Consider the following 26,883-nt stretch of genomic DNA (forward strand, 5'->3'; position numbering starts at 1 on the left):
TAGATAGATAGATAGATAGATAGATAGATAGATAGATAGATATCATTACCTATCCCTATCCTGCCTACTATACTAAAATGATATCTATCTATCTATCTATCTATCTATCTAGATTTTAGTATAGTAGGCAGGATAGGGATAGGTAATGATATCTATCTATCTATCTAGATAAATGGCCGGTAGCTCAATCTGGCTGGGACGTCCCTGAACTGGAAGAATGGGGGAAGGCAGCTTTTCCAGGACACTGCCTCCCCCAGAACACTAGATGGCAGCTCCCCTGGATGGTAACTGTACTCCGGATTCCCTCAGGGCATCCTGGGACATGGAGTCCGCTTCCTCAGCCCTGTAGGGTGCCGTGCGTGCCACCAGGGGGAGCTCATAAAGGACCTGGGGACTCATACTTCTCCTACAACCCGGAAGTGTTTCGGAGTCAGGAGGATGGAAGCCCACAGTACTTCTGGGCTTCATAAGAACTAATGAGGTGTCATTTGACCCGGAAGAAGGGGAGGAGCACTTCTGGGTCAAGGAATATAAAGGACTAGTCGAGACCCAGCAGAGGGAGAGCCGGAGTTGGGAGGGAGTGTGACGGAGCTGCTGGGAGGAGAGGATTGTATTGTTGTGATCATTGATTATTTGATTATTGTGAATTGTGGCGATTGTGGTGCTTTGTGCACTTTATTTAAGAAAATAATTAAAAATCTGCTTGATGCTTTTAAATATGTGTCCTAAACATCTTTTATGTTGGGTTTCATGGGGCAAGAGCGCCATCTATCTATCTATCTATCTATCTATCTATCTATCTATCTATCTATCTATCTATCTATCTATCTATCTATCTATCTATCTATCTATCTATCTATCTATCTATCTATCTATCTTCTTACCTTAGGCTTTGGCATCGCAAACACCAATTTCTTGATTGTCCTTTTTCCAGAGATCCCATCTTTTGCCTGGTTCACGACAATCATGAAGTCATCACGGCACCCACCAAATGTCATCACTGACTGGTAAGGGTAGGTGAGGATCAAGCGCTGGAATACAGAAGCAAATGAGACAAATTGTTAGAGAAGTAGAGAAATAGATTTTCTGCTTCTTCAGTCAAAATGATTACAAAGCATTGACCAGTGGAATGGTTTCAGGGGTAATAAATATCCTGGCAATTCGAAGAGCTGAGAATATGTACATCACAGAAATACAAATCCAGGGAGCTTAGTGACACAGTCCAGCCTGGTCAGGTCAGTTCCAGTCTCCTTTGTGTGTTGTCCATGTAGGTTTCTCTATGAATTCTACTTTTATTCCAAAAACAATTTTGACTTTATTTTTGTCTTGATATGAGTGTACCTGTGACGGACTGGAACTCTATCCATCATTTATGCCCTGTAGTAGTAGGACAAGCTGCGCCTCCTCGTTAAAGGAGAATCACAGCCACTAAAGTGAATAGATGAGTCTCTACTGGACAAGGTATATAGTTAACGTAGACCGTTATCTCATTTTATATGTCTGACAAAGTCTGTGTTTCTTCCATCTTGGGAACTCCAGTTTCTTCCCACATCCCAGAAATGTCCAGGTTAGGTTAATCTGTATTTTTACATTGGTCACTACGTTTTAGGTGTGGGTGTGTGCATGAATGTGCCTATAAAGTACTGATGCTCTATGCAGAATTAGTTCCTGTACTTGTACCAAATGCTGCTCAGGTACAATCTGGTCACATGTGACCCTGTGATAGGGAAAATATCAGGTTCAGAAAAACAAACAAAACATTTCTAGGTGATCGTGTGTAACTGTGTTGATATGATTGCCCTACTATGAACTTGGGTCATCAGACTGATTTCCACCTTGTGGAATATTAATTACATTTTGATGTGGTGTTTTTATTGCCTTGGAGTCCGTCTCTTACAATGTGGAGTGAAAGCAAAAAAAAAAAATGGTGGCTAATAATTGAACTGTGTGACCAAAGGAAGACAATGAGGCACAGAGAGAGAGCGGAACTCAGGTCTAGAATTGTTAGACTAAAAGGAAAACGTTCTACATACCATTGTGCTGTACTCCAAGATACTGATGCCTTCTTCACTGACCGCCAACCACAATGTGCTCTCTTCCAGTGGTGATGGTGGAACTGGCTGAAATAACAGAAAGAGACAAATGAGGCTTGGGTGATTCTGAGAAACTCAAGACATTTGCTCCTGGATGTCCACCATTCCTTAAATAAAGAATTGCTGAGGTGTCTACATGAGATTTTCATGTTAGGATGACACCTACATATTGGTTATAAAGCTCCATCCATATGTTGTGATTGGTGTATTTTATTATTTTTGATAGCTTTTCTAGTGAGTTTCTTGGACGTCTTGATGGCTAGTCTGGAGTCTGATTTGGACATTTATTTTTTCTTGAAGCAGTTGTAGTGTCTTACCACCTTTTCACAACGCCATTTTGAATGTTGATGGGCAGGGACAAATTGAGATATTCTCATCGGCTGTTACCGAGATAGCTTCCCAGAATTCCCTGAGAAAGTGACGTCTTTAGAGTGACCGTATCAATGGTCATATTATGCACCATTTAGGCATCCATGTGACTTTACATGTGTTTTTCGATGCCTTCTGCCTTCTTGGTTTTCTGACTTATTTTTCATCCTACGTTTTTGATTCTTGTCTACATTTCCAGCTTGGCGAAAGGCTGAATTAAGTTTTTGGTTCTGAGCACTGTGTGTACTTTTTTTTTTTGATCATGTTACATCTCCCAATCCTTTACTTAAAATTCCCTATGCTGAGGCAAAACACCCTGGCCTTAGTTTTCTTTATGTTTGCATATTTATTTTGTTAAAATTTATAAATTATCTTGCTGTTTTCATTTGTAAAATGTTTATACTAATTAATTTCTTTTATTATTTAATTATTTTTGATTAAATATTCTCTTTTCTGTTAATAATGTTAATAATTAATTTCATGTGAATTTCCCCTTGGGATTAATAAAGTATCTATCTATCTATCTATCTATCTATCTATCTATCTATCTATCTATCTATCTATCTATCTATCTAATTTCTGTAATTTCCTTTCATTGGGTTTGTAATTTTTCTTGTTTGTTTTTGCTTATCTGTCTTTATGCTGAGCCTGGTGGGGCGGGGCCTCTCAATATGGCAGTTGTGCAGCTAACAGGACTCCACCCGAGCCCCTATTTAAAGGTCGTGTAGGCCTCACGAGAACTGCTGGAGTACTAGATGAGGTTCTCTCTGTTGTTAACTTGCATTTCTCTCTGCATTTCACTACTAAGGTTAGTTTGGTAGTGAAATGCAGACAGAAATGCGAGAGAGCTGGAAGAGTTTCCAGACTTCCCAGAGACCCTAAGCAGGATAAAGCAGGTTTGAAAGATGGATGGATGGTTAGTTTGGTCTTTCAAATTCAGAACTTTTGTAGTTTAGGCCTTTTGTGTTTTAGGCCTAAAGTCAGTCAGCCATATTCTCACATGCTTATTCCTGAACAGGGTGGTGAGGGGTGCTGGAGCCTATCCCAGGCAGCATACAGCACAAGGCAGGAATAAACCCAGGACAGGGTGCCAGTCCATCACAGCAGGCCTAAAGTATCTTCCTGACATACAGACATATTTTTGGATTACTTGTTATCTTCATATATAAACTTGGTAGTTGAATTTAATCGATTTTGGGCTTCTGTTTTCCGTCATCAAAAATCATAGCAATATGTCATTTGGGAGGGTGGGATGTCATAGCAAAACGCTCTCATTGCATGGCAGTTGCCCTCTTGCCTGTGCTACATCCTACATATTGTGTGGTGTTGGGCTAATTGTTGTAATTTTCGATTTGTTTAATTTTTTATGTGAGCTCCTTCACCTTTTTATGAGGTTCTGTATTTGTTTTGTCATTGTTTTTTTGTTACACTCTACAATCAGAATCCCAAATGATATACTTTCTGTCCAAGTTTGGATTGGTGGCTTCATTTTGATTCTATTGAATTATTTGGACCATTTTAGCCGCCATTTTTGTTTGTTTACACTCACCCCCATTTTGTGCTCCCGTCACTTGGAAATCGTTAGGCATTGTTGGGGGCGTGTCCTCAGAGGTCGTGATCTTTGTCAACAACCCAAAGGGTGTAAAATATCACAAAACGATTCACTTTCTCTCCGAGGTTGTGGATTCAAAACACAAACATTTTGTGCCTTAAAATTCTTTTTTATGATTTTTCACTTTGATTTTCTGGTTTTGACTATTCTTCCAGTTTCTGACTGCGCTGTTTTTCTCCTGGTACCTTATCAGATACTCTTGCTAGTCTCCTAACATAACACCAGTACCATCTGCTTGTTATGATTTGACTCTTGACTTCCTGTGGCTCCATATTATATTTTTTATGCGTGCCGTCACTTTTGGATTATTTTTTGACAGCTGCTACGCAGTTGTCAGGTAAGATCAACCGGAATTGTGCTGTGCATGACATCACCAGGTCAAAGGAATAAAGGTCAGCGTCATACACTTCCTGTCCAAGTTTGGATTTGACTAACAAATGCTTTTCTGTCACTGACTACAAATTACAACTCTTCTTATGGCGCAGTTTATGCATATCTTTCGATCTTCTCACTCCAATCTTTCAGTATGATTTTTAGTCTTACAACCTGGACTTGGGTTATTAGATTTTTGCTCTAGTGGTGTTGTGATGTGAGATTTTACATATAACTTGATAAATGTTTTGTATGTCTTTTATTTCTAATTTGGGCAACGCAATGTAATTTAGTGTTTACCCTTAGGAATGGGTCTGTTTGAATTTTACGACAGGATTTGGGGGATGTGTGTTTTAAACCAGTTTGGCAAGTGTTTCTTTGCTAAAGTCATTTCTACCCCTGCAAATGGGCTAATGTGTACTTTAACATATGGTTTGGGGGCAGGTGTTAAGATGTTCTATTTCCCCCATTGGTCTGAAGTATGGCTGTTTGGAATTGGCTTGGTTCAGAGGCCTTTAAGTACTACGACGCCCTATTGGCTGAAGGGGTTGGACAGAACATCTATAAATGTATGTGTTTAACCTCACAATCTCTCTCTTACTAACCAACATCTGAAAGAAGCATCTCTCTTGCTAACCTGATGATGAAGACCACACAATGAAGAGCACAGCTCAGCAGTCATTTTGAACAGACATGTGGCTGAAAGCTGAGCACCAATGATGCCTTAACTAGAGACATTTAAGTAACTAGAAGACTGTGTGCTGCCTGAACTACATATCACCATTTAATCAGGTTGTATGGTTGCCAATATTCAAATGTACTTTGCATTTTGTTATTATTTATGAATATTATCAGTAATACATTATTTTATGTGTAACTTAACTTCTGCTTGTCTTTTTACTACATCTAATTGCCTGAGGTTATAGATATAGAAGGGAAGGTGGGGATAAGTTATATACAATAATACCTTATAAGCAATGGTAAGTCTGTGATATCTGAGGCATTCTGACAAAGGCTACATATTAATAATACAATAGGGGAAAGTAGAGCAATATATTACTCTACCAAGACAAAACAAGTGGTTATGACTTTAGCTTGCTTTCCTGATTTCACTCGATCTTCGGATTCCAAAACAAACTAAAAAAAAATCTGCTGCCCTGCACAGTCAGAACACTCAGCACTAGTGATGGATCAGTGCTAAAATTCTGACAGCTTTCGGCCATCAGTACTGGGGCCAATAGGGTCCGAAAACAAATAATTACTCCAGACTCATTGGTATGCTGTGCCATTGCACCTTCCCTACAGAGAGCCATGAAGTCCTGACTGTGTTGATGCAATTAAGCTTTTGGGCAGGTCCCTCCTGAAGTCCACATCCAGTTGAAGTAATATTTGTACTATGAAGTTCAGATCACATCGAAGCATGTAGTTTCGTTTCTTAAAGTCTACAAACGATTGCAATAGCGAGTGTCAATGAGGCCAGAGATTAAAGGAAGGCTGACATTTACTTCCACTAATGAAAATCCCAAAATGGAGGCACTGTACCATTTTAAAATCTGGGTTTTTCAGTACTTTAGAAACATTTTTCTAGAACATTACAACAATCTAGACAAGAACAGGCCATTCAGCCCAGCAAAGCTTGCCAGTCCCATCCAATTAATTCTTCTAAAAAAACATTAAGTCGAGTTTTAAAAGTCCCTAATGTCCTCCTGTTGACCACACTACTTGGTCACTTATTCCATGTGTCTGTGGTTCTCTGTGTGAAGAAAAACTTCCTAATGTTTGTGTGAAATTTCTCCTTAACAAGTTTCCAACTGTGTCGCCGTGTTCTTGATGAACTTATTTTAAAGTCACCGTCTTGATCCACTGGACTAATTCCCTTCATAATTTTAAACACTTCACTCAGGTCTCCTCTTAATCTTTTTTATCTTAAACTGTAAAGGCTCAGCTCTTTAAATATTTCCTCATAACTCATCCCCTGTAGCCCTGGAGTCAGCCTAGCCCCTCATTATCTGTCGGAGCTGCTGCTTCCTTACACTCCTGCCCGTGCATTATGATCATCGGACGCTAAGTTACTCACTGTACCTAAATACAGGTTAGTAACTATGGGTGGAAGAGCTTTCAGAGTGATAGCTCCTAAAATTTGGAAAACTCTTCCTCTCAACCTTCACGAGGAAAAATCTATTATTAATCTCAAACTTCTGTTAAAAACATATCTTTTCAATGAGTATTATTCTTTTTCTTGTATGTAATGTCTACTGTCTTGTTAATGTGTGTATTGAATTATAAAGTGTCCTTGAGTGTATGAAAGGCGCTACATAAATAAAACTTATTATTATTATTATTATTATTCTCTGGACTTTCTCTAGTGCTGCTATGTCCTTTTTGTAGCATGGAGACCAAAACTGCACACTCCAGATGAGGCCTCACCAGTGTGTTATAAAGCTTGAGCAGAACCTCCTGTGACTTGTACACCACACGTCAAGGTGCTATATAACCTGGCATTCTGTTAGCCTTCTTAATGGCTTCTGAACACTGACTGGCAGTTGATAGTGTCGAGTTCACTGTGACTCCTAAATCCTTCTCATGGGGTGTATTTTCGATTTATTGACCGCCCATTGTGTATTCAAAGCTCACATTTTTTACTTCCTACATGAAACACTTTACATTTACTGACATTAAATTTCATCTGCCACAAATCTGCCTGTATGCTATCCAAGTCCTTCTGTAATGATATAACAGATTCCAAATTATCTGCCAATTCGACTAGCTTGGTATCATCTACAAACTTAACCAGCTTGTTACTTACTAGAACATTAGAACAATCTGGAGGACGAGAACAGGCTATTCAGCCCAACAAAGCTCACCAGTCCTATCCAATTAATTCCTCCAATATAACATCAAGTTGAGTTTTGAAAGACCCTCAAGTCCTCCTGTCTACCACACTACTTGGTTACTTATTCCAAGTGTCTGCGGTTCTTTGCGTAAAGAACGACTTCCTAATGTTTGTGTGAAATTTCCCCTTAACAAGTTTCCAATGGTATCCCCGTGTCCTTGATGAACTCATTTTAAAGTCACCGTCTCGATCCACTGGACTAATTCCCGTCATAATTTTAAACACTTCAGTCAGGTCTCCTCTTAATCTTCTTTATCTTAAACTGTAAAGGCTCAGCTTTTTAAATTTTTCCTCATAACTCATCCCCTGTAGCCCTGAATCAGCCTCATTGCTCTTCTCTGGACCTTTTCTAGTGCTGTTATGTCCTTTTTGTAGCCTGTAGTACTTTTCTACTGCCAGTATACCACACAATCCCCACTGTTTGCCTCAAGTAATGGTGGCAGCATTGGTTCAGCTTACCTTAGCAGTGAAGAGCTTGGCTCCAAACAGAGACCACTTCCGAGCAACAGTCAGATAAATACGCACACACTCAGAGGCGCTGCAGCCACGTAGCACCATCCATTTAGTTGCCACCCTGTCCGCCAGCCGCCTGCCAAAGGAACACAAAGATAAGGGTGAAGTGGAGTTCACTTGGGGGCTGCCGCGCTGCCAGCTCAACACAACAGTTGTAAGACAAGTCCCGGCGAATGAAGTGCGACTTGGCTTGTGCCAGCACTAGAAGTGGTATCGCCAAGACTTACTATACCTTCATATCCTGTTGTTCCAACTGTGGGTGATAATCACACGTGGGCCCCTGAATTGAACTGGCTGTCACGACATATATAAGGGGGGCAGAGGAGTGCGACTTCATTTTTTAATTATGCAGAAGTATAAACTGATCAGCAAGACAGCAGTCCACCTCGCCACTGATATGTTCCTGCCAGGCTTATTCCCTGGAATGTGTGCATTTATTGTTTTATTACTGTTTTTGTTTAATATTACTTTCCATTTTTCATGGTTTTATATAGTTTCTGTTATGCTTGTTCATTATTTAGTATGTACAGTGGGGCAAAAAAGTATTTAGTCAGCCACCAATTGTGCAAGTTCTCCCACTTAAAAAGATGAGAGAGGCCTGTAATTTTCATCATAGGTATACCTCAACTATGAGAAACAAAATGAGAAAAAAAATCCAGAAAATCACATTGTCTGATTTTTAAAGAATTTATTTGCAAATTGTGGTGGAAAATAAGTATTTGGTCTCCTACAAATAAGCAAGATCTCTGGCTCTCACAGACCTGTAACATGAGGCTCCTCTGTCCTCCACTCGTCACCTGTATTAATGGCGCCTGTTTGAACTCGTTATCAATATAAAAGACACCTGTCCACAACCTCAAACAGTCACACTCCAACCTCCACTATGGCCAAGAGCTGTCAAAGGACACCAGAAACAAAATTGTAGACCTGCACCAGGCTGGGAAGACTGAATCTGCAATAGGTAAGCAGCTTGGTGTGAAGAAATCAACTGTGGGAGCAATTATTAGAAAATGGAAGACATACAAGACCACTGATAATCTCCCTCGATCTGGGGCTCCACGCAAGATCTCACCCCGTGGGGTCAAAATGATCACAAGAATGGTGAGCAAAAATCCAAGAACCACACGGGGGGACCTAGTGAATAGCCTGCAGAGAGCTGGGACCAAAGTAACAAAGGCTACCATCAGTAACACACTACGCCGCCAGGGACTCAAATCCTGCAGTGCCAGACGTGTCCCCCTGCTTAAGCTAGTACATGTGCAGGCCCGTCTGAAGTTTGCTAGAGAGCATTTGGATGATCCAGAAGAGGATTGGGAGAATGTCATATGGTCAGAAGAAAAAAACTCTACTCATCGTGTTTGGAGGAGAAAGAATGCTGAGTTGCATCCAAAGAACGCCATACCTACTGTAAAGCATGGGGGTGTAAACATCATGCTTTGGGGCAGTTTTTCTGCAAAAGGACCAGGACGACTGATCCGTGTAAAGGAAGGAATGAATGGGGCCATGTATCGTCAGATTTTGAGTGAAAACCTCCTTCCATCAGCAAGGGCATTGAAGATGAAACGTGGCTGGGTCTTTCAGCATGACAATGATCCCAAACACACCGCCCGGGTAACGAAGTAGTGGCTTCGTAAGAAGCATTTCAAGGTCCTGGAGTGGCCTAGCCAGTCTCCAGATCTCAACCCCATAGAAAATCTTTGGAGGGAGTTGAAAGTCCGCGTTGCCCAGCTACAGCCCCAAAACATCACTGCTCTAGAGGAGATCTGCATGGAGGAATGGGCCAAAATACCAGCAACAGTGTGTGAAAACCTTGTGAAGACTTACAGAAAACGTTTGACCTCTGTCATTGCCAACAAAGGGTATATAACAAAGTATTGACATGAACTTTTGTTATTGACCAAATACTTTTTTTCCACCATAATTTGCAAATAAATTCTTTAAAAAATCAGACAATGTGATTTTCTGGATTTTTTTTTCTCATTTTGTTTCTCATAGTTTAGGTATACCTATGATGAAAATTACAGGCCTCTCTCATCTTTTTAAGTGGGAGAACTTGCACAATTGCTGGCTGACTAAATACTTTTTTGCCCCACTGTATGTACTATTTTTAACACATTTGCAAAAATGCCTAAAATCTTGTTTTCGCTTCGTCAGTCAGGGGTATTGAGTGTTGTTTGATGAGGGAAACTAATTTAAGGCACTGAGCCAAATCCTTTAAATTCATGCTAGTGGTTCATTTGCTTTAGCTTTTGCTGACTTTGAACTTGAATATAATTCAAAGATAGTTCCACCCTCCAAAAACTTAAATTTCGTGAAATGTTCTTGATGTTAGCTGTGGGTGACCCTGAGACTGAAGTAAGACAGCTAGAAAGAAACATGAACTGTTAGACAGATGGACATTAAGGGCATTTCTTTTCATGACTGTTATGTACGTACACTCACCGGCCACTTTATTAGGTACACCTGTTCAACTGCAAGTTAACGCAAATATCTAATCAGCCAATCACATGGCAGCAACTCAAATGCATTTAGGAATACAGACATTGTCAAGACCACCTGCTGAAGTTCAAACTGAGCATCAGAATGGGGAAGAAAGGGAACTGAAGTGACTTTGAACGTGGCATGGTTGTTGGTACCAGACGGGCTGGTCTGAGTAGCCCAGAAACTGCTGATTTATTGGTATTTTCATGCGCAATCTCCTATAGGGTTTACAGAGAATGGTCTGAAAAAGTGAAAATATCTAGTGAGCAGCAATTCTCTGGGCGAAAATGCCTTGTTGATGCCAGAAGAGAATGGCCAGACTGGTCTGAGCTGATAGAAAGGCAACAGTAACTCAAATCACCACTTGAGGTATGCAGAACAGCATCTCTGAACACACAACACGTCAAACCTTGACGCAGATGGGCTACAGCAGCAGGACACCACACCGGGTGCCACTCCTGTCAGCTAAGAACAGGCAACTGAGGAAAAACATTGTCTACTAGGATGAACCATCAGTGTGGTTTGCATCAGCAACTAAACAAGACCAGAACAGGCTACAATGAACAGTCAGGTCTGCTGAGAAGATCACTGGCACCAGTCTTCTCAACTTACAGGACCTGTACTATTCCAGAGTCAAGAAGCGGGCAGGGAAAATCATCACCAACCCCTCACATCCAGGACACAACCTCTTTGAATGTGATTCTGATAATTATTATAGCTTGACTTCAATGCAGTTAGGAAGGCTTCTGTAGAAGATAAATAAACCTAAAAATGGAGAGGAGCTAGAAGCAAATGTTGATCAAATACCAAAACACGACAAAAAGTAGATATGAGCCTGCTAAAACGTCAGTCAGCGTACTAGCTGAGGTTTGAGGGTGATGTCGCCCTCTAGTGGGCATTATTGGAAGTGTTTGGGACTACATGCTTTGGAACATATTGGGAATTAACGTTCTTTGGAACTCCAAGTTCTCAACATTTTCGTTGTGTCATTGCACACTTTTTTATTTTCCTTTTGGTTCATTCAACGGGATTTCACCAAGTGGGTGTCCCAACATTCAATACAGCTGTTATCGTGGTCTGTTACTCAGTCATAGAGTTTACCAATTTAATCCCGAATTCAGTTTCTCATTTGTTTATGTGTATTATGTAAATTTGTATTTATTTATTCATTTTATTAGTTTTTTGTATTTCAGCTTATTTGATTATTTATCCTTTGTAATTGTATTTTTTTTCTTAACGTCTTGTAAAACTACTTGAGGTACATACTGTATCTACAAGGGATGTTCAAAAAGTTTCCGCACTTTTATATTTTCGTTGGAAACGGCGAAGGCAGGAGGAGTAGTAATTGGGCATTAAAAAGTTGGTACAACGCTGGGAAGATTGCATTGCAAATGATGGTGACTGTGTAGAAAAGTGATGTCATTTGTTTTTGAAATTCTTAATAGAGTTAAAAAAGTGCAGAAACTTTTTGAACGTCCATCGTAGTATGAAAACACGCAGTAGAAATAAAAGTTGTTGTTACTGTAGGCTGATTACCTGAGCTGTTCGGGACTTGAATCCAACTTGTACCGTTTGGGGTAAAACTTATCCAGCACCTGAAGGAGTAACTGCTGCATCTTGGCTTGGGAGGACCCTCCAGGACTAGCCGGAGCTGGTCGATCCAAATCGCCGTACTCAACCTGGACAGTAATAATAATAATAAAAGAAACTATATATATTGTAACAAAGGCGCTATATAGGCACCTGACCCGACACAGATGGACACGGAGGCACGTATAAAACAAATACTTTTATTTTTCTTCACCCGTGGGCGCACGTCTTCCCTGTGACCCACAGGCAATACACAGTCCCAAACACCACAAAAGGCCCACAACACAGTTTTCTCTCTTTTACCACCATTCCTCCTCAAGCTTAGTTCTCCTCCTCCCGACTCTGGCTCTCGAGTGTTGGTGGCTGGCCCCTTTTATAGCCCACCCGGAAGTGTTCCAGGTGTTTGACCACCTGGTCCCAATTGCACTTCCGGGTGGGGCTGAAGACTCGTCCAGCCCGACTGTTGAATCCAGACAGGCCCCCCTGGCAGCCACACTGGGTCCCAACCAGGCTGTTGAGGACTCTATCTCCCATGGATCCCGGCGGGAAGTTGGGGAATCACCGACCACCTAGGAGGCTGCCACCAAGCGTCCGGGGGGAATTATTGAGCTTCCCATGGTTGCTCCCCCGGAACATAAGCAGCAGCAGACCCCGGCCACTCATCACAATGTATATATGTATATATACAGGGTGAGTCAAAATTATGTTAACATTTGAATGGCATAAACAATTTATTCACAAAACATACTTCATTTGCATTTTTATCACTCTTTAATTTAATATTGTTTGTATCAGTATGCTGCTGCTGGAGTATGTGAATTTCCCCTTGGGATTAATAAAGTATCTATCTATCTATCTATCTATCTATCTATCTATCTATCTATCTATCTATCTATCTATCTATCTATCTATCTATCTATCTATCTATCTATCTATCTATCTATCTATTATATAGCACCTTTCTTATCTATCTATCTATCTATCTATCTATCTATCTATCTATCTATCTATCTATCTATCTATCTATCTATCTATCTATCTATCTATCTATCTATCTATCTATCTATCTATCTATCTATCTATCTATCTATCTATCTATCTACACACAATAGCCAACAAGCACCAGTACCATTTAAAGCCCAGACACACATTTCACTGGGAATAGATGATACCACAGTCCGTATTCTGTCCTTCAGGTAATTGATATCATGAACTTTCCTGCTATACACGCGCTCCTTCACCATATCCCATAACCAGAAATCACAGGGTGACAAATCAGGGGAGTGTGGAGGCCATAGCAATGGTCCACCATGACCTATCCATCGACCTGAAAGGGTGTGGTCGAGATAAAAATAATCCATTAACGTTAAAATAATTCTGACTCACCCTGTATATATATATATATATATATATATATATATATATATGGTTGAAATAGTTTACTGTCAAATAAATGCAATGAGGGCGAAACACGTGTCGCATACTCTTTGCATTTATTTGACAGTAAACTATTTCAACCATTCTATGATCTGCTCCTCACAAACTGAGGGCACCGTGGCGGATGTTAGCAGATTGCTGGCCAACCACAAGCGTTACCTGGTAGGTAACCACCCATACAATCAGATTGTGACACAGACTACGAATGCCGTGAATATATATATATATATCACTGCTTTTTAACTTGGCCTCACCGGATTATACTGGATGACAATTTTCTTTCAAAAGTTTTGCTTCCAGACAAATACTTGGTAATTATGATACAGAGCTTCAAGCTGAACACAGTTATAACTACAGGAAGCAGAGGGTGATGGTGTGAGGATCCCTATCAGAATTAGCTGATGCTACAAGTGGTGTCCAGCAGGGGTCAGTGCTGGGGCTCCTGCTAATTTTAATATATAGAAAATGATTTGGATGTCATCTGACATAATGATTCTTACTGATATTATACAGTTCTGTATTATTGTTTATTGTCTCAGAGTTTAGCAAATAAACTTTTCAGTACATATTGTACTATGTGTTGTGGCCTGCAGAGGGCGCTCCTGCTGTGCAAACCCGACACAGACAGACGAAGGACACAAATTCAGCACACACTTTTTTATTTTTTGTTTTCTTCATCCTGGTTGGAAATGCCTCCCGTTTCCCACCTTCACAGCACAGTTTTAACACAAGCACAGTACACAAAAGCACACTTCTTTCTTTTTCTTCCGTTTCTCTCTCTCTTTGTCCTCCTCCACTCCTCCTGGCAAGCTGCTTCCTGATTCTGGCTCCTGGAGTAGTGTTAGCTGGCTCCTTTTATAGGGCATCCGGGTGTGGAGGTAGTGCTGCCACACAGGGCTCAGCGGTACCTACAGCACTCGCTGGCAGAGCTCACGGAACCCAACAGGGCTGCACCAAACTGCAACTCCCAAGGAGCCCTGAGGGAGTCTAAGGAACTGCTGCAACCCAGGGGGGGCTGCTGTCTATCGCTCCGGGAAAGGTAATGGCCTTGATTATTCACTCTCCCTCAGTGCTTCCATTATCTTAGCATCCCTGGCCATCCATGACAGCGTATAATTGAATGTGAGAACTACAATTTGATTTAATTTGATTTGAAAATGATGCTGCAGACTAAGACAGTGTTCTAAACCACTGGATCGCAACACATTCTTTGGTTATGGGCTGCCACCGGTGGGTGGCAAGTTGCTGTTGATTATATTAGTAGTGGGTTGCCACTATTAGTAGTGGATTACTGCAGGTCTGACTTTGTGTTGAATGAGTGGTTGCTCATGGAGCCCTGAATGAGGCACTTGACCCGCATTGTGAGGGAGCGTCAGTTACAGCACTACGGCCATGTGGCGCCATTCCCTGAGGGTGATCCGGCTCATTGTTGAGGACCCGAGTGGCTGGACCAGGCCAAGGAAACACCCACATAACACCTGGCCGTGGCAGATAGATGGTCATTTCTGGAGGGTGGAACTGTTACGCGTGTCTGCCTGCCAACCAGAATTCCGAGCTGTTTCATCATGTAGTGGATGCGTCAACACACTGTACCAGTGTATGCTCCCCAACTTGACCTTTCGTCACTCCAATGATCACACCTAATTCCCCTCTCGCTCTAACGATTGCACTCAATTCACCAACCTCTTGGTGGGTCGTAAAGACCCTTACAATGTGAAAAAGTGGATCACAACACCAAAAAGGCAGAGAAACACTGGACTGAGGTACAGTACCTGTGCCATCAGGGCTGCCACCTCCAAAGCGAGCTCCTTGTTGACTGGAAAACGGCCATGGATGACATCATCATTGATCTGATAGGCCAGTAGCAGGCGTTCTCTCTCGGTCTCCCCTTTGGCCTGTGCTCGGAAACACATCCTGCAGAGCATAAAAAGGGACATTTTCTTACTTAGTCAGGGTCCTGGGATGTGATGGCAATGGAAGCAAAGTAGGAATCCGTTATAAACTTTGGTGCAATTCACTCATTCACACACCAAGCTATATTTCGGGTTAGTTCATTTAAAAGCCCATATCTGAAGAAAAACCCAATTACCAGCAAGACAGCCAAGTGTGCAACACAACTGGTGATGTTCATTAACTTTATCCATCTATCCATGTTATCAGTTACAGAGTCACAGAGGGCCTGAGCCTATCCATGCAACATAAGGCTCTATCAGGGTCCCCTTCTTTGGGTCACCATTTAAAGAGCCTTTTTCTGTTGATCAGTGCCAAAAACCCCAAATTACATCCACTGTGATTCAAACTTCCAAGGGATGAATACTTTTTATAGACACTAGACATATGAGGGTCCCAAAAATTCCCAGACTTGTTAAATGAGCTTGTCCCCAGCCGGGTAGGGTGCTTATGTGTTACAACAGTATCTCCAGTTAGACTAAATGGTGTTTCACAGGACCCCCACATCTGCGTACTCATCAAAGAAACAACACCTACCTGCTCTTATATGTTAGCCGCACTGTTCTGCTGCCATCATACTTCCCAGAATGCATCTCCTTCAGAGCCTGCTCCCATTTGGAAATCACATCACAGATCTGAAACAAATGAAGCAGTTTTAAATGACGATATGAGAAGAAATGTGGACGGAAGGGGGTATTGAGGGATCTCCTCCATAGATCACCTGTTGGTACAGGACAGCTGCTAGCCATGGATAACAAATCACTCATTCTCAGACAGGCAGTTTGTTTCTTCTCTAAGAGATGGATGCCAAAGAAGTAAAAGAGAACGTTAATGTTTGTAGTGGTTTCTTAATGATCAGGGGAGCTCGTTGTTATGAAAAGAAGAAGAAGAATGGGGTCTACATTCACTTTTGAACGGCAAGTCGAGTGCTTTATCTTTTTGTAATTTTCCATAGCAGGCCGAAAGAGTAAATACTAAGGCCCCACCACATCCATTCCTTTATAATGTTGTGAACAGGTGCCTGGTGAAGACTGGAGTTACAGGCAACTGAGGGCTAATCTGATCTAATCAAATTTTCGCCCTTCACCAACTGATGGAAGAGAGAATCAGATGCGGGAAACGGGAAATGGGCTGTCATTGTCTTCATCAACTTCTTGTCGCCATTTGAATGTATTTACTGACCTGCACTATGGAAGACTATGGCATCATACAACGGCTTAATCAGCCATGTACGGATCCTAAACAAACTATCTGAAGAGTTTTCCACTCAGATCAGAGTTTGCCAGGGAGACATAGTGTTCTCCCTCCTATTCAACATAGTGGTTGATGGTAGGCATGGAGTGCAATATGATGAGGATTACTTTCTGACAGACCCAATGTCCGTTGACGACAGCAGTATATTCGCAGACAATGACTCCAACGCAGCTGACATTCTCTACGCTATCGCCCGCACCGCCCCATTATACGGCCTAAAGATCAATGGCGATAAGACCAAAGTTCTATTGACAGATGGATCACAGTCCATTGTCCAACTTGAGGGACTACAGATCAAACAAGTCCAGGAATTCAAGTACCTGGGGTCACTGGTCTAGAGAAGAATGTATTATCAACTGTGGAGATCCGCAGTAGGACTGGACAGACCACTGTGCCATTTGTCTTACTCAAGTGGTGCCTGAGGAGGAAGACCAACATCACCCATCCATCCATCCATTTTCCAACCCGCTGAATCCGAACACAGGGTCACGGGGGTCTGCTGGAGCCAATCCCAGCCAACACAGGGCACAACATCACCCTAAACACCAGAATTTGTCTCTCCTGTACTTCATCTTGCCAATTCTGCTCTATGGATCAGAAATGTGGACACTACTTCAATCGGACCTGAACCAACTTGAGGTATTCCAAATGTGACGCCTGCGACCGATTCTCAACATCTCAGTTTGCGATCGTATACCAAACAAAGTCATCCGGACAACGTGTGTGCAACAACCGATTGTAGATGAGCAAATCCATCAGCAATGGCCCAGATGGTTTGGTCATGTGTGCCGATTGGGCCCAGACTGCATACCACATCGACTACAAGCGCACTTGTTTTGTTATACCTTTTGTGAAAGTGTTGTAGAGGATTGCCGGCTTTCCAGTCCGGCCCTCACCCCCAGGCCGCTAGGAGGAGCCCTCCGGACAGCATATTGGTGCCCCGAGTTCCAGCAGGGCCTCATGGACTTTGCAGTTTCTATACACAGCCCTGCTGGATACCTTGGGGGCTGCCAGGAGTCGCTGTGAAGGGCCTCATGGACTCTTGTATGCCCTATAACCCGGGAGTGCATGTCAGTCACGTGACTTGAGGAAGTGACGTGCTCCCGGGATGAAGAGGAGGACTGTTTGCCCTGACCCGGAAGGAAATGGACTTGTGGGTTTGGTTTGGAACCACTTCCGGGTCGGGGGCTATAAAAGGACTATGGGTAAGCCCAGACACTGAGCTGAGCTGGGAGGAAGGTGGGCTAAGTGTCTGGGAGTGGAGGATTGTTTGGAGAATAGTTTATTGTGTTTATGAGTGTGTGGAGGAGAGTGCTTGGTGCACTGCTGTATTATAATAAAAAGAATTATTATTATACTTTCACCTGGTCATCAGAGTGGTACCTGAGGGTTCGAGAGGTGGACAAACGCTTCATTTGTTACAGTGTTTATTTGATATTTGGACTTCAGTCTTCACACATTATACACTTCACATGTGCATTTTGTCATTATTACAGTAAGATGAAAATGTTTCTGTTTAAGTTATGTGTTCAATATTTCTTGCCTCGCATGTCCTGTCATTTTACATTTACCCAGATCGTTGTAGAAACGGAACACACATGAAGTGCATGTGTTCCAAATAATGATATATTATTTACCCTCTACAACTCCAGGCACCTCACACCCAGCTAAAGAGACTTGAGCTGAGAGAACTTAAGCTGCGTCAGTGGGGGGTGGGATAGCAGGCTGCTTGTGCTGATTGGCATATTTGCAAAACAAAGACACTGATGAGGAGGTGAAAAATGAATTTAAGGTGGCCCGACATTATGACTTTTTTTGTAGGCTTCAGGGAATCTAGTGTTAAACAATGTGCACACTAAAATCCTTATAATCAGTTAACACTAGAATTACCAAAGCCTACGAAAAAACTCGTAAACCCAGCCCACCTTAAATCCCTTCGCACTTCTCCATCAGCATCTTTTGTGTTGTAAATGTGCCGATCAGCACAAGCAGCCAGCAGCCTGCTTTCCCATACCCCCACCGCTGCAGGAGGGGCAAAAAGCTCCCCCAGCTCAAGCCTTGTTTATCTAGGAGAGAAGTAGTACCTGGAGCTGTAGAGGGTAAATAATATATCGTTATTTGGAACACATGCATTTCATGTGTGTTCCGTGTCTACAAAGACCTATGTAAGTGTAAGTGTAGCATGACAGAAATGTTGAACACATACCTAAAAGACAAACTTTTTTCATGTTTTAGTACTAACGACAAATTTTTGACATGAAGTGTATAATGTGTGAAGACTGAAGCACTTTCACAAAAAGTACAAGTATAGCAGAACAAGTGCGCTGTTATTCAAGAATATCCATCCATCCATTGTCCAACCCGCTGAATCTGAACACAGGGTCACGGGGGTCTGCTGGAGCCAATCCCAGCCAACACAGGGCACAAGGCAGGAACCAATCCCGGGCAGGGTGCCAACCCACTGCAGGACACACACAAACACACCCACACACCAAACACACACTAGGGCCAATTTAGAATCGCCAATCCACCTAACCTGCATGTCTTTGGACTGTGGGAGGAAACCGGAGCGCCCGAAGGAAACCCACGCAGACACGGGGAGAACATGCAAACTCCACGCAGGGAGGACCCGGGAAGCGAACCCAGGTCCCCAGATCTTATTCAAGAATATAACCGAAGAAAAAGAAATGGGTTAGTGTACTTCATTGACACGACTACTTTGGTAGTACAGCAGTAAAAACTGCTGACTCATTACCAACAGGTCGTGGGTTTGTGCCTTGCCACGTCACAAAATAAACGTTTTGAGTAATGAGCTGCTCTTATTGTTACTATTATACAATAAAAACATACATTTGATTTGAGTCTGTAACAGCCACCATAAATGTATAGTGCTTGTAAAGGTTTTTTTTTTTATTCAGTTTAATTCTCTCAGTTGCGTTCACACTCGCCCCGATCTGACACTGCTGTTTTCAAAGACGTGCTATAACAGAGGTAAACTCAGATGAGGATGAGGGCTCTACATCGGAGAAAGAGAACAGAAGCCCTCCCCGCAAGAAACGTCCACTCAAATACAAGAACAACGCAGCTGCACCAGGCATAAAGGCGAAAGACGGCACCGTTTGGATGCAGCAAGAGGTCAGGCGTCATCCTGCCAATCAGTCTGCCCTACACCTGTCCTTCAAAGAAACAGCACAGCTTACAGAATTCGCCAACGTATCGGGCAAAGTCCAGTTTGTGATTATGTTTTGTGATGGTCATTATATAAAAAAAGGTTAAATGTTACTTATATAAAAGCCAGATTCAATGTTATTTACCTTGATGTATTTACGTATCTTCTTACAGCGTAAAGTCACAAGTAAACTGCAGAGCTTCCTTTGCTTGATCGACACGGGCATGCTGACAAACTACATGTGTACTGAAGTGAATTTAGCTGCAGACAGAAGCTCCTGTCACACTCTACCCAACTGTGTTTGATCTTATTCAGAAAAGATCCCAGTCACCCCACAGGAGAAAGACTTTCCGAGAAGGTCATAAAGCTTATGAAACCGTTTCTGGAGAAAGGCACAGTTGTGTGGAGCTTCCATCTGTTCTGCTATATTTGTACTTTTTGTGTAAGTGCTTATTTGATATTTGGACTTCAGTCTTCACACATTATACACTTCATGTCAAAATTTTGTTGTTAGTACTAAGACATAAAAAAAGTTTGTCTTTAGGTATGTGTTCAACATTTCCGTCATGCTACACTTACATATATCTGCATGTGTCCCAAATAACGATATTATTTACCCAATACAGCTCCTGGTACCTCACTCCCAGATAAATAAGGCTTGAGCTGGGAGAGCTTTATGCCCTTCCTGCAGCGGTGGGGGGTATGGGATAGCAGGCTGCTTGCTTCTTGTGCTGATCGACACATTTACAACACAAAAGATGCCGGGTTTACAAGTTTTTTTGCAGGTTTTGGTAATTCTAGTGTTAAATTCCCACCCATTACAACATTCCATGACACTTCTTGTAAACAGTTATTAACTGTAGGCATGCATCCCTGACAATGAAGCACACTTTTGAGTGGCCTGTCCTATCACTTTGTCTCTGATTTAGAACACAGCAATAACATGAGCGTTCAACCATTCCTGGACAGCGGCTCCTCTCACCTTGATGGATCCTTGTAAACAGTGTTCCAGGTCCTTTCCCAAAGGGTCATCAGTGAAAAGGGAAAAGCCAGAAACGGCTGGCTTCCTCATTCCTGCCTCTTGGTTCAGAGTGCTTAAGAATTCATCCACTGAAGTAGAGCCGTCAAATCCCACAACCTAAAACAAACAAAAAAAAAACAAAAGGAAATAAGTCCGAAGGAGTGGGTATGTCTCAATTTTGGCAACCCCTCGTCCCCCATATGGTGATACGAGTTGTATGTATTTGGCACAAATGGCTAATCCTGGTGTTATAGGTTGGAGATGCACATGTAAGCAAGAACTTCACTGGACATGTACATGTGACAGTAATGGCGATATGAACCTATTCATCCCCTGTAACTATTTGCGTCAACTCTTTCTCATAAGTCCAAATAAGTATCCGACCTCTACTTTATCCTCAAAATTCTCCCAACTACGTATAATTGCATAACAGACCTTTCCCAATCTCCAGCGTTGTGCCAGCAAACCATCTTTCTAAATGTCAAAAATTGCTCTAAAAATCCTAATCACAGGCACACACAATTTAAGTTTGCCCAACCCCCTGGAGATGTCATCTAATGGGACTAGATCTAGATCCACTACACCATCTGTGCCCGCTTAAAGTCCCTGGCACCATGTCCTCTGGCTGTGGCTCTCTGGTGCCACGTCGATGAATACTTCTCCATGAGTGGAGGCTTTTAACGACTGCAACCATTGCAGCTTCAGTAAGTTCCTGTTAGCCCCTTGCCCTGAATCTCCCGACCTTGTCTCTCCTCCAATCCGAAAATCTTCATTTTACCTTCTTACCCTTCCAGCTCTACTATCCACAACTGGCTTCATAACATTCCCTTAGTATAAAACTGGTTGGAGTTGGCCACATGAGGAAGTTTCTCTTGTCCACCTTTCCTCATTCTTTTTGTTTCCTTTAATTTGCCACAGAGCCCTGCATGAGGTGTGTGTGTGTTGGTCGCAGTTTACCCATCGACTGTTTGTTTAATTTGGTTACCACAATTTCAAAAAAGCAGACCTTCAGATCAGAGCACAAGCATTCAAGGATCTACAAGCTTTTAGTCCCCTGTTCTGCTGTTAATCTGGTAATCTCTCTGTGGATTGTGGGATTAAAAGGTATGTCCTGTACTGACAGATTGCTAGCATTCATTCTCTTAGGCTGGGTTGGGAGCATGAGCTGATTTTAGTGCAGTGGGTGACACCTCAGCACCTCATGTCAAGTGTTTCTCAACCTTTTTGGTGTCGTGGTCCATTTTTCACATTGCAAGTGTCTTTGTGACCCACCAAGGGGGTCCTAGCAAATCATAAGCAATTATCAGAGCCAGGGGGATTTGTTGAATCAAGCATGATTTTCAGAGCCTGGTGAATCGAGTGCAATCATTAGAGCAAGAGGGGGATCAGGTGTGGCAACCCACTACTAATATAAACAACAGCAACTCGCCACCCACCAGGGGACATTTGGCTTTTTTTCAGAAACTCTTTAAATTAAAAAAAAAATCCATACATAGGCAGATAAATAAAGAAACACACACACTTTGGTCCGAACAAAGAAAAACTTAAAAAAGAAAGAAAATTTCTGACTTGGCAGTCCCAGTCTCTGAGGCACTACACAGGCGTATTGCTGTTGGTATAAAGGAGCCCCCTTAGTGTTTCTTCACACACTTTTGCTGAATAATTCATTTCTTTAAAAGTCCTCCAAGCAAGAGTGTCAGTGAGAGGATGTGCAACATTGTTTATAATGGCACTCGGTTTTGTCTTCATTCTCTCCTCTTCTACTACATCAGGGTGTCCAGATTGCCTCCCATAACTGAGCTTGCCCTTTTAGTTAGCTTGTTGATTAGATGGGTTTCTCTTTTCTCTTGAAGTGAGCACACCACAGCGTAGAAAGTCACACTGGCCATCACAGAGTTGTAGAAGATGTGAAGGATGTCTCTTCCAACATTAAAGGAACGCAGCATGCTAAGGTAGAAGAGCCTGCTCTGCCCTTCCTTCTATAGTTCCTCTTTGTTATGAGACCAGTCCAACCGGTCATTGACGTGGGCCACCCAAGTACTTGTAGGAGTGGACCACCTCTACATCCAACCCCTTGAATTGTGACTCTTCAAGTCTTCTCTACTTCTTGAGTAGCAAAGGCTGCCTGGTGGCCTAATTGAGATCCTCAAAGGCATCCATTATTGTACCAGCTATTCAAGGATTTAACATACATGCTACGAGGTGCTTCTTCACACAAAAGGTTAAAGGAATGTAGAAGAAGCCATGGAGGTGAAGTGGACACCTTGATGAGTTTCAAAACTATAATCTGGAACAAGCCTGATGGATAGAATGGTCTGCTCTCATGTGTCAAACTTGTTATTATATCCATCGAATAAATGAACTGGAATAATCAAATTGTGAATATACTGTATAAAGAGAGCAAGAGAACCCCAATAAAACAAATAAAAACAAATATTTCAACATAAAATTTCTAAAACAATTTCAAAAAATTAATAACGAACTTTTAAATATTTTAAATGATTCCTGTGTCAATTAGATGCAGTAGAGGCTAAAGAGTGAAATGAAAACAAGCACTAAGAAGACATGGAAAGCATGGTGGCGTAACAGGCAGAACTTTCTTCTGGGTGGATCAGGTATCCAGGGTTCAGATCCAGAGCCAAGTTGTTGTCTGTTAGAGTAACATCTCCTCCAAGTCCACATTCCTAAAGACATTCAGGTTAAGTTAACTAGTGATTACAAATTAGCTCTGTGAAGGAGTGGGCCCTGGGACCTACTTAGCACCCTGACCAGGCCTGATTTCACACTAGTGCTTGGTTCTCTTGAGGAGGGATCCAGCACCTCTCCAACCTGAATTGCATTAAGCTGGTTTCAGACCATTGTGTTATGAAAGGTGTAATAGACAGCACACATAAGCTGGCATCCCTGCTGGGACAGTTTCAGGTTCCTTACCTAGCCATAAGGCCAATATAGTGATAGATTTGGGAAAGTTATCCTGCTTGGATGATTTACCCCCTGAAACGCAGCATTCCCTGAGTTAAGATTCCCAAGTGGATACCGGCAGGGCATGCTGGTACCTGTAGTTCCTCCCATGGGGGACACCAAGGAGAGCTGCTGGGATTCGCAACATCTACTTTCAGGGACTTCCATTTGACCTGGAAGTGCTTCCAGCAGGCTATGCCCTGAGAGTAGAAATACTCCTAGGTCTCAGATAAAAGGAGCCACTCTGGGTCAGTCAGGCTAGTTGGAGTTGGGTGAAAGAGGGACAAAGCTTCCCTGGAAGGATCAGAGGAAGAAAAAGAGAGGAAGAAGAATATGAAGAAGAAGATGAAGATGAAGAAGACGAAGAAGACATAGATGAAGAAGAAGAAGCCATTTGGGGCAGCCTGTTGCAAGGTATAGTGGCAGCAAGAAATCCTTTATTGTAACCCAAGACTTTTGTCATGTGTGTTTGTGTCTAGGGTTTAAGGTGCCACAACACCCCCTACAGATCACAAAATTAAAATGACATAAAAATTCTTTAATTTTTATAGCGCTTTTCTCACTACTCAAAGCACTATTCATAGTGAGTGGGGAGCCACTTCAACCACCACTAACGTGCAGCACCCACGATGGCAGCCATTTTTATGCCATAACGCTCACCACACATTAGCTATTAGGTGTTGAAGTGATGACTGTGAGATAACCAAGTAGAGACAGGGGATGATTAGGGATCCAGAATGACTAGGCCATGGTGGGCAATTTAGCTAGGACATCGGGATACACCCTACTCTTTATGAAGGATACTCAGAGATCTTTATGACCACAGAGAGTCAGGACCTCGGTTTTATGTCTCTTCCAAAGGATGGCGCCATTTTTACAGTACAGTTTCACCGTCATTGCACTGGGGCATTGGGATCCATATTCAGACCACAAGGTAAGCGTCCCCCCTGCTGGCCTCACCAACACCTATTCCAGCAGCAACCCAAGCTTTATTTAGATGGTCTCCCATCCAAGTCCTGGCCAGGGCACAACATGCTTAGCTTTAGGGAGATGACCTGTTCTGAAGTGCAGGTGGTATGGCTGCTGAAACGTCATTGGACTCTTAGAAGAAGCCAGTTACGTTTCAGAAAGTACATGTATGGTCTACTTCATAAAATCAGAAAACAGAAGCACTTCAAAATGTGACTTACAGATGGATTTTGTTTTGTTACTTGGTCAGGCTTACCTGGTAGGTGCCATTCATGAAGTGCACGGGGATGCTGAATGGCAGCGAATGGTGGTAAGGATTTCTCAGCAGGATGGACATGATCTCCATTCGTGATGGCTTGGCCTCGCGGTCACCATTCTGAAGCGTTCGTTCTACAGATCGCTGACAGTAGATGGCATACTTTCCAACTTCGCTCCTGGTGTGATGGAGATTATATTGGTAATTAATTCTTTGCGTTCCATTGATAGGTAGGCAACACACACACAAGCAAAGAGAATTTATTGAGAATACGCACTTTGGGTCGGCACATCGATGTAAGTATACCTTGAGATACCAAAGGAAGCGTTGGTGAGGCAGGAAGAGGGCAACACATAAGGACAGCAACTGCCAACACTGAAAAACACAAGTGAAACATTCAAATTATACAGAGCAACCAGCAGAAAAGCCCACCACAAAAGTGTCTTACAATATTCTGTAACAGCAGATTCAGAAAGCATTCAGACCTTCTGCACACTTTATTGTGTTTGTACATTTATTTTAAAATGGATGAATTTGCCATTTTCCCTACTAATCAATACTAAATAATCCTTAACAACATACGTTCAGAACGGCTTGGCGTGACATCTGGACAGAGGAAGGAGGAAAAGGAAACCTGGTGATGGAATGGGGAAGTACAGGAGAGTATACAGAAGAAGAGGATGGCAAAGAAGAAGTGGGATAGTCAGAGAGATGAAGAAAGTAGACAAGAGTACAAGGAGATAAGGCGCAAGGTGAAGAGAGAGGTGGCGAAGGCTAAAGAAAAGGTGTATGATGAGTTGTATGAGAGGTTGGACACTAAGGAGGGAGAAAAGGACCGGTGGGCTAGACAGAGGGACAGAGCTGGGAAACATGTGCAGCAGGTTAGGGTGATAAAGGATAAAGATGGAAACATACTCACAAGTAGGGTGTGTTAAGCAGATAGAAAGAGTACTTTGAGAGGCTGATGAATTAAGAGAACGAGAGAGAAGAGATTGAATGATGGGGAGATAGTGAATCAGGAAGTGCAACGGATTAGCAAGGAGGAAGTAATGACACCTATGAAGAGGATGAAGAATGGAAAAGCCGTTGGTCCAGGTGACATACCTATGGAAGCATGGAGGTGTTTAGGAGAGATGGCGGTGGAGTTTTGGACCAGATTGTTTAATGGAATCTTGGAAAGTGAGAGGATACTTGAGGAATGGAGAAGAAGTGTACTGGTGCAGATATTTAAGAATAAGGGGGATGTACAGGACTGTAGTAACTACAGGGGGATAAAATTGATGAGCCACAGCATGAAGTTATGGGAAAGAGTAGTGGAAGCTAGGTTAAGAAGTGAGGTGATGATTAGTGAGCAGCAGTTTGGTTTCATGCCAAGAAAGAGCACCACAGATGCAATATTTGCTCTGAGGATGTTGATAGAGAAGCTTAGAGAAGGCCAGAAGGAGTTGCATTACGTCTTTGTGGACCTGGAGAAAGCATATGACAGGGTGACTGAGAGGAGCTGTGGTATTGTATGAGGAAGTCGGGAGTAGCGGAGAAGTACATAAGAGTTGTACAGGATATGTACGAGGGAAGTGTGACAGTGGTGAGGTCTGTGGTAGGAGTGATGGATGCATTCAACATGGAGGTGGGATTACATCAGGGATCAGCTCTGAGCCCTTTCTTATTTGCAATGGTGATGGACAGGCTGACAGACGAGATTAGACAGGAGTCCCCGTGGACTATGATGTTTGCTGATGACATTGTGATCTGTAGCAATAGTAGGAAGCAGGTTGAGGAGACCCAGGAGAGGTGGAGATATGCTCTAGAGAGGAGAGGAATGAAGGTCAGTAGGACCACCACTATACAGAATACATGTGTGTAAATGAGAGTGAGGTCAGTGGAATGGTGAGGATGCAGGGAGAAGAGTTAGTGACGGTGGATGAGTTTAAATACTTGGGATC

At 42.4% G+C, this 26,883-nt stretch overlaps 1 protein-coding gene across 2 annotated transcripts in view; it reads right to left on the minus strand.

Annotated features, from left to right (window-relative positions):
• Positions 1–26,883, minus strand: part of plekhh1 (pleckstrin homology domain containing, family H (with MyTH4 domain) member 1) — a 138,767-nt gene that overhangs the window by 2,432 nt on the left and 109,452 nt on the right. For both annotated transcript variants that reach the window (XM_051919759.1, XM_051919761.1), the window contains exons 21-29: positions 25,218–25,315; positions 24,941–25,118; positions 20,716–20,871; positions 15,848–15,945; positions 15,133–15,274; positions 11,870–12,012; positions 7,799–7,928; positions 2,034–2,120; positions 885–1,031 (exon numbers count right to left, since the gene is read on the minus strand). In XM_051919759.1, the coding sequence (XP_051775719.1) occupies positions 885–1,031; positions 2,034–2,120; positions 7,799–7,928; positions 11,870–12,012; positions 15,133–15,274; positions 15,848–15,945; positions 20,716–20,871; positions 24,941–25,118; positions 25,218–25,315 (1,179 nt within the window). The remainder of the gene's footprint in view (positions 1–884; positions 1,032–2,033; positions 2,121–7,798; positions 7,929–11,869; positions 12,013–15,132; positions 15,275–15,847; positions 15,946–20,715; positions 20,872–24,940; positions 25,119–25,217; positions 25,316–26,883) is intronic.

This window comes from Erpetoichthys calabaricus, chromosome 16, assembly GCF_900747795.2.
Source record: "Erpetoichthys calabaricus chromosome 16, fErpCal1.3, whole genome shotgun sequence".
In the NCBI taxonomy this organism is placed as follows: domain Eukaryota; kingdom Metazoa; phylum Chordata; class Cladistia; order Polypteriformes; family Polypteridae; genus Erpetoichthys; species Erpetoichthys calabaricus.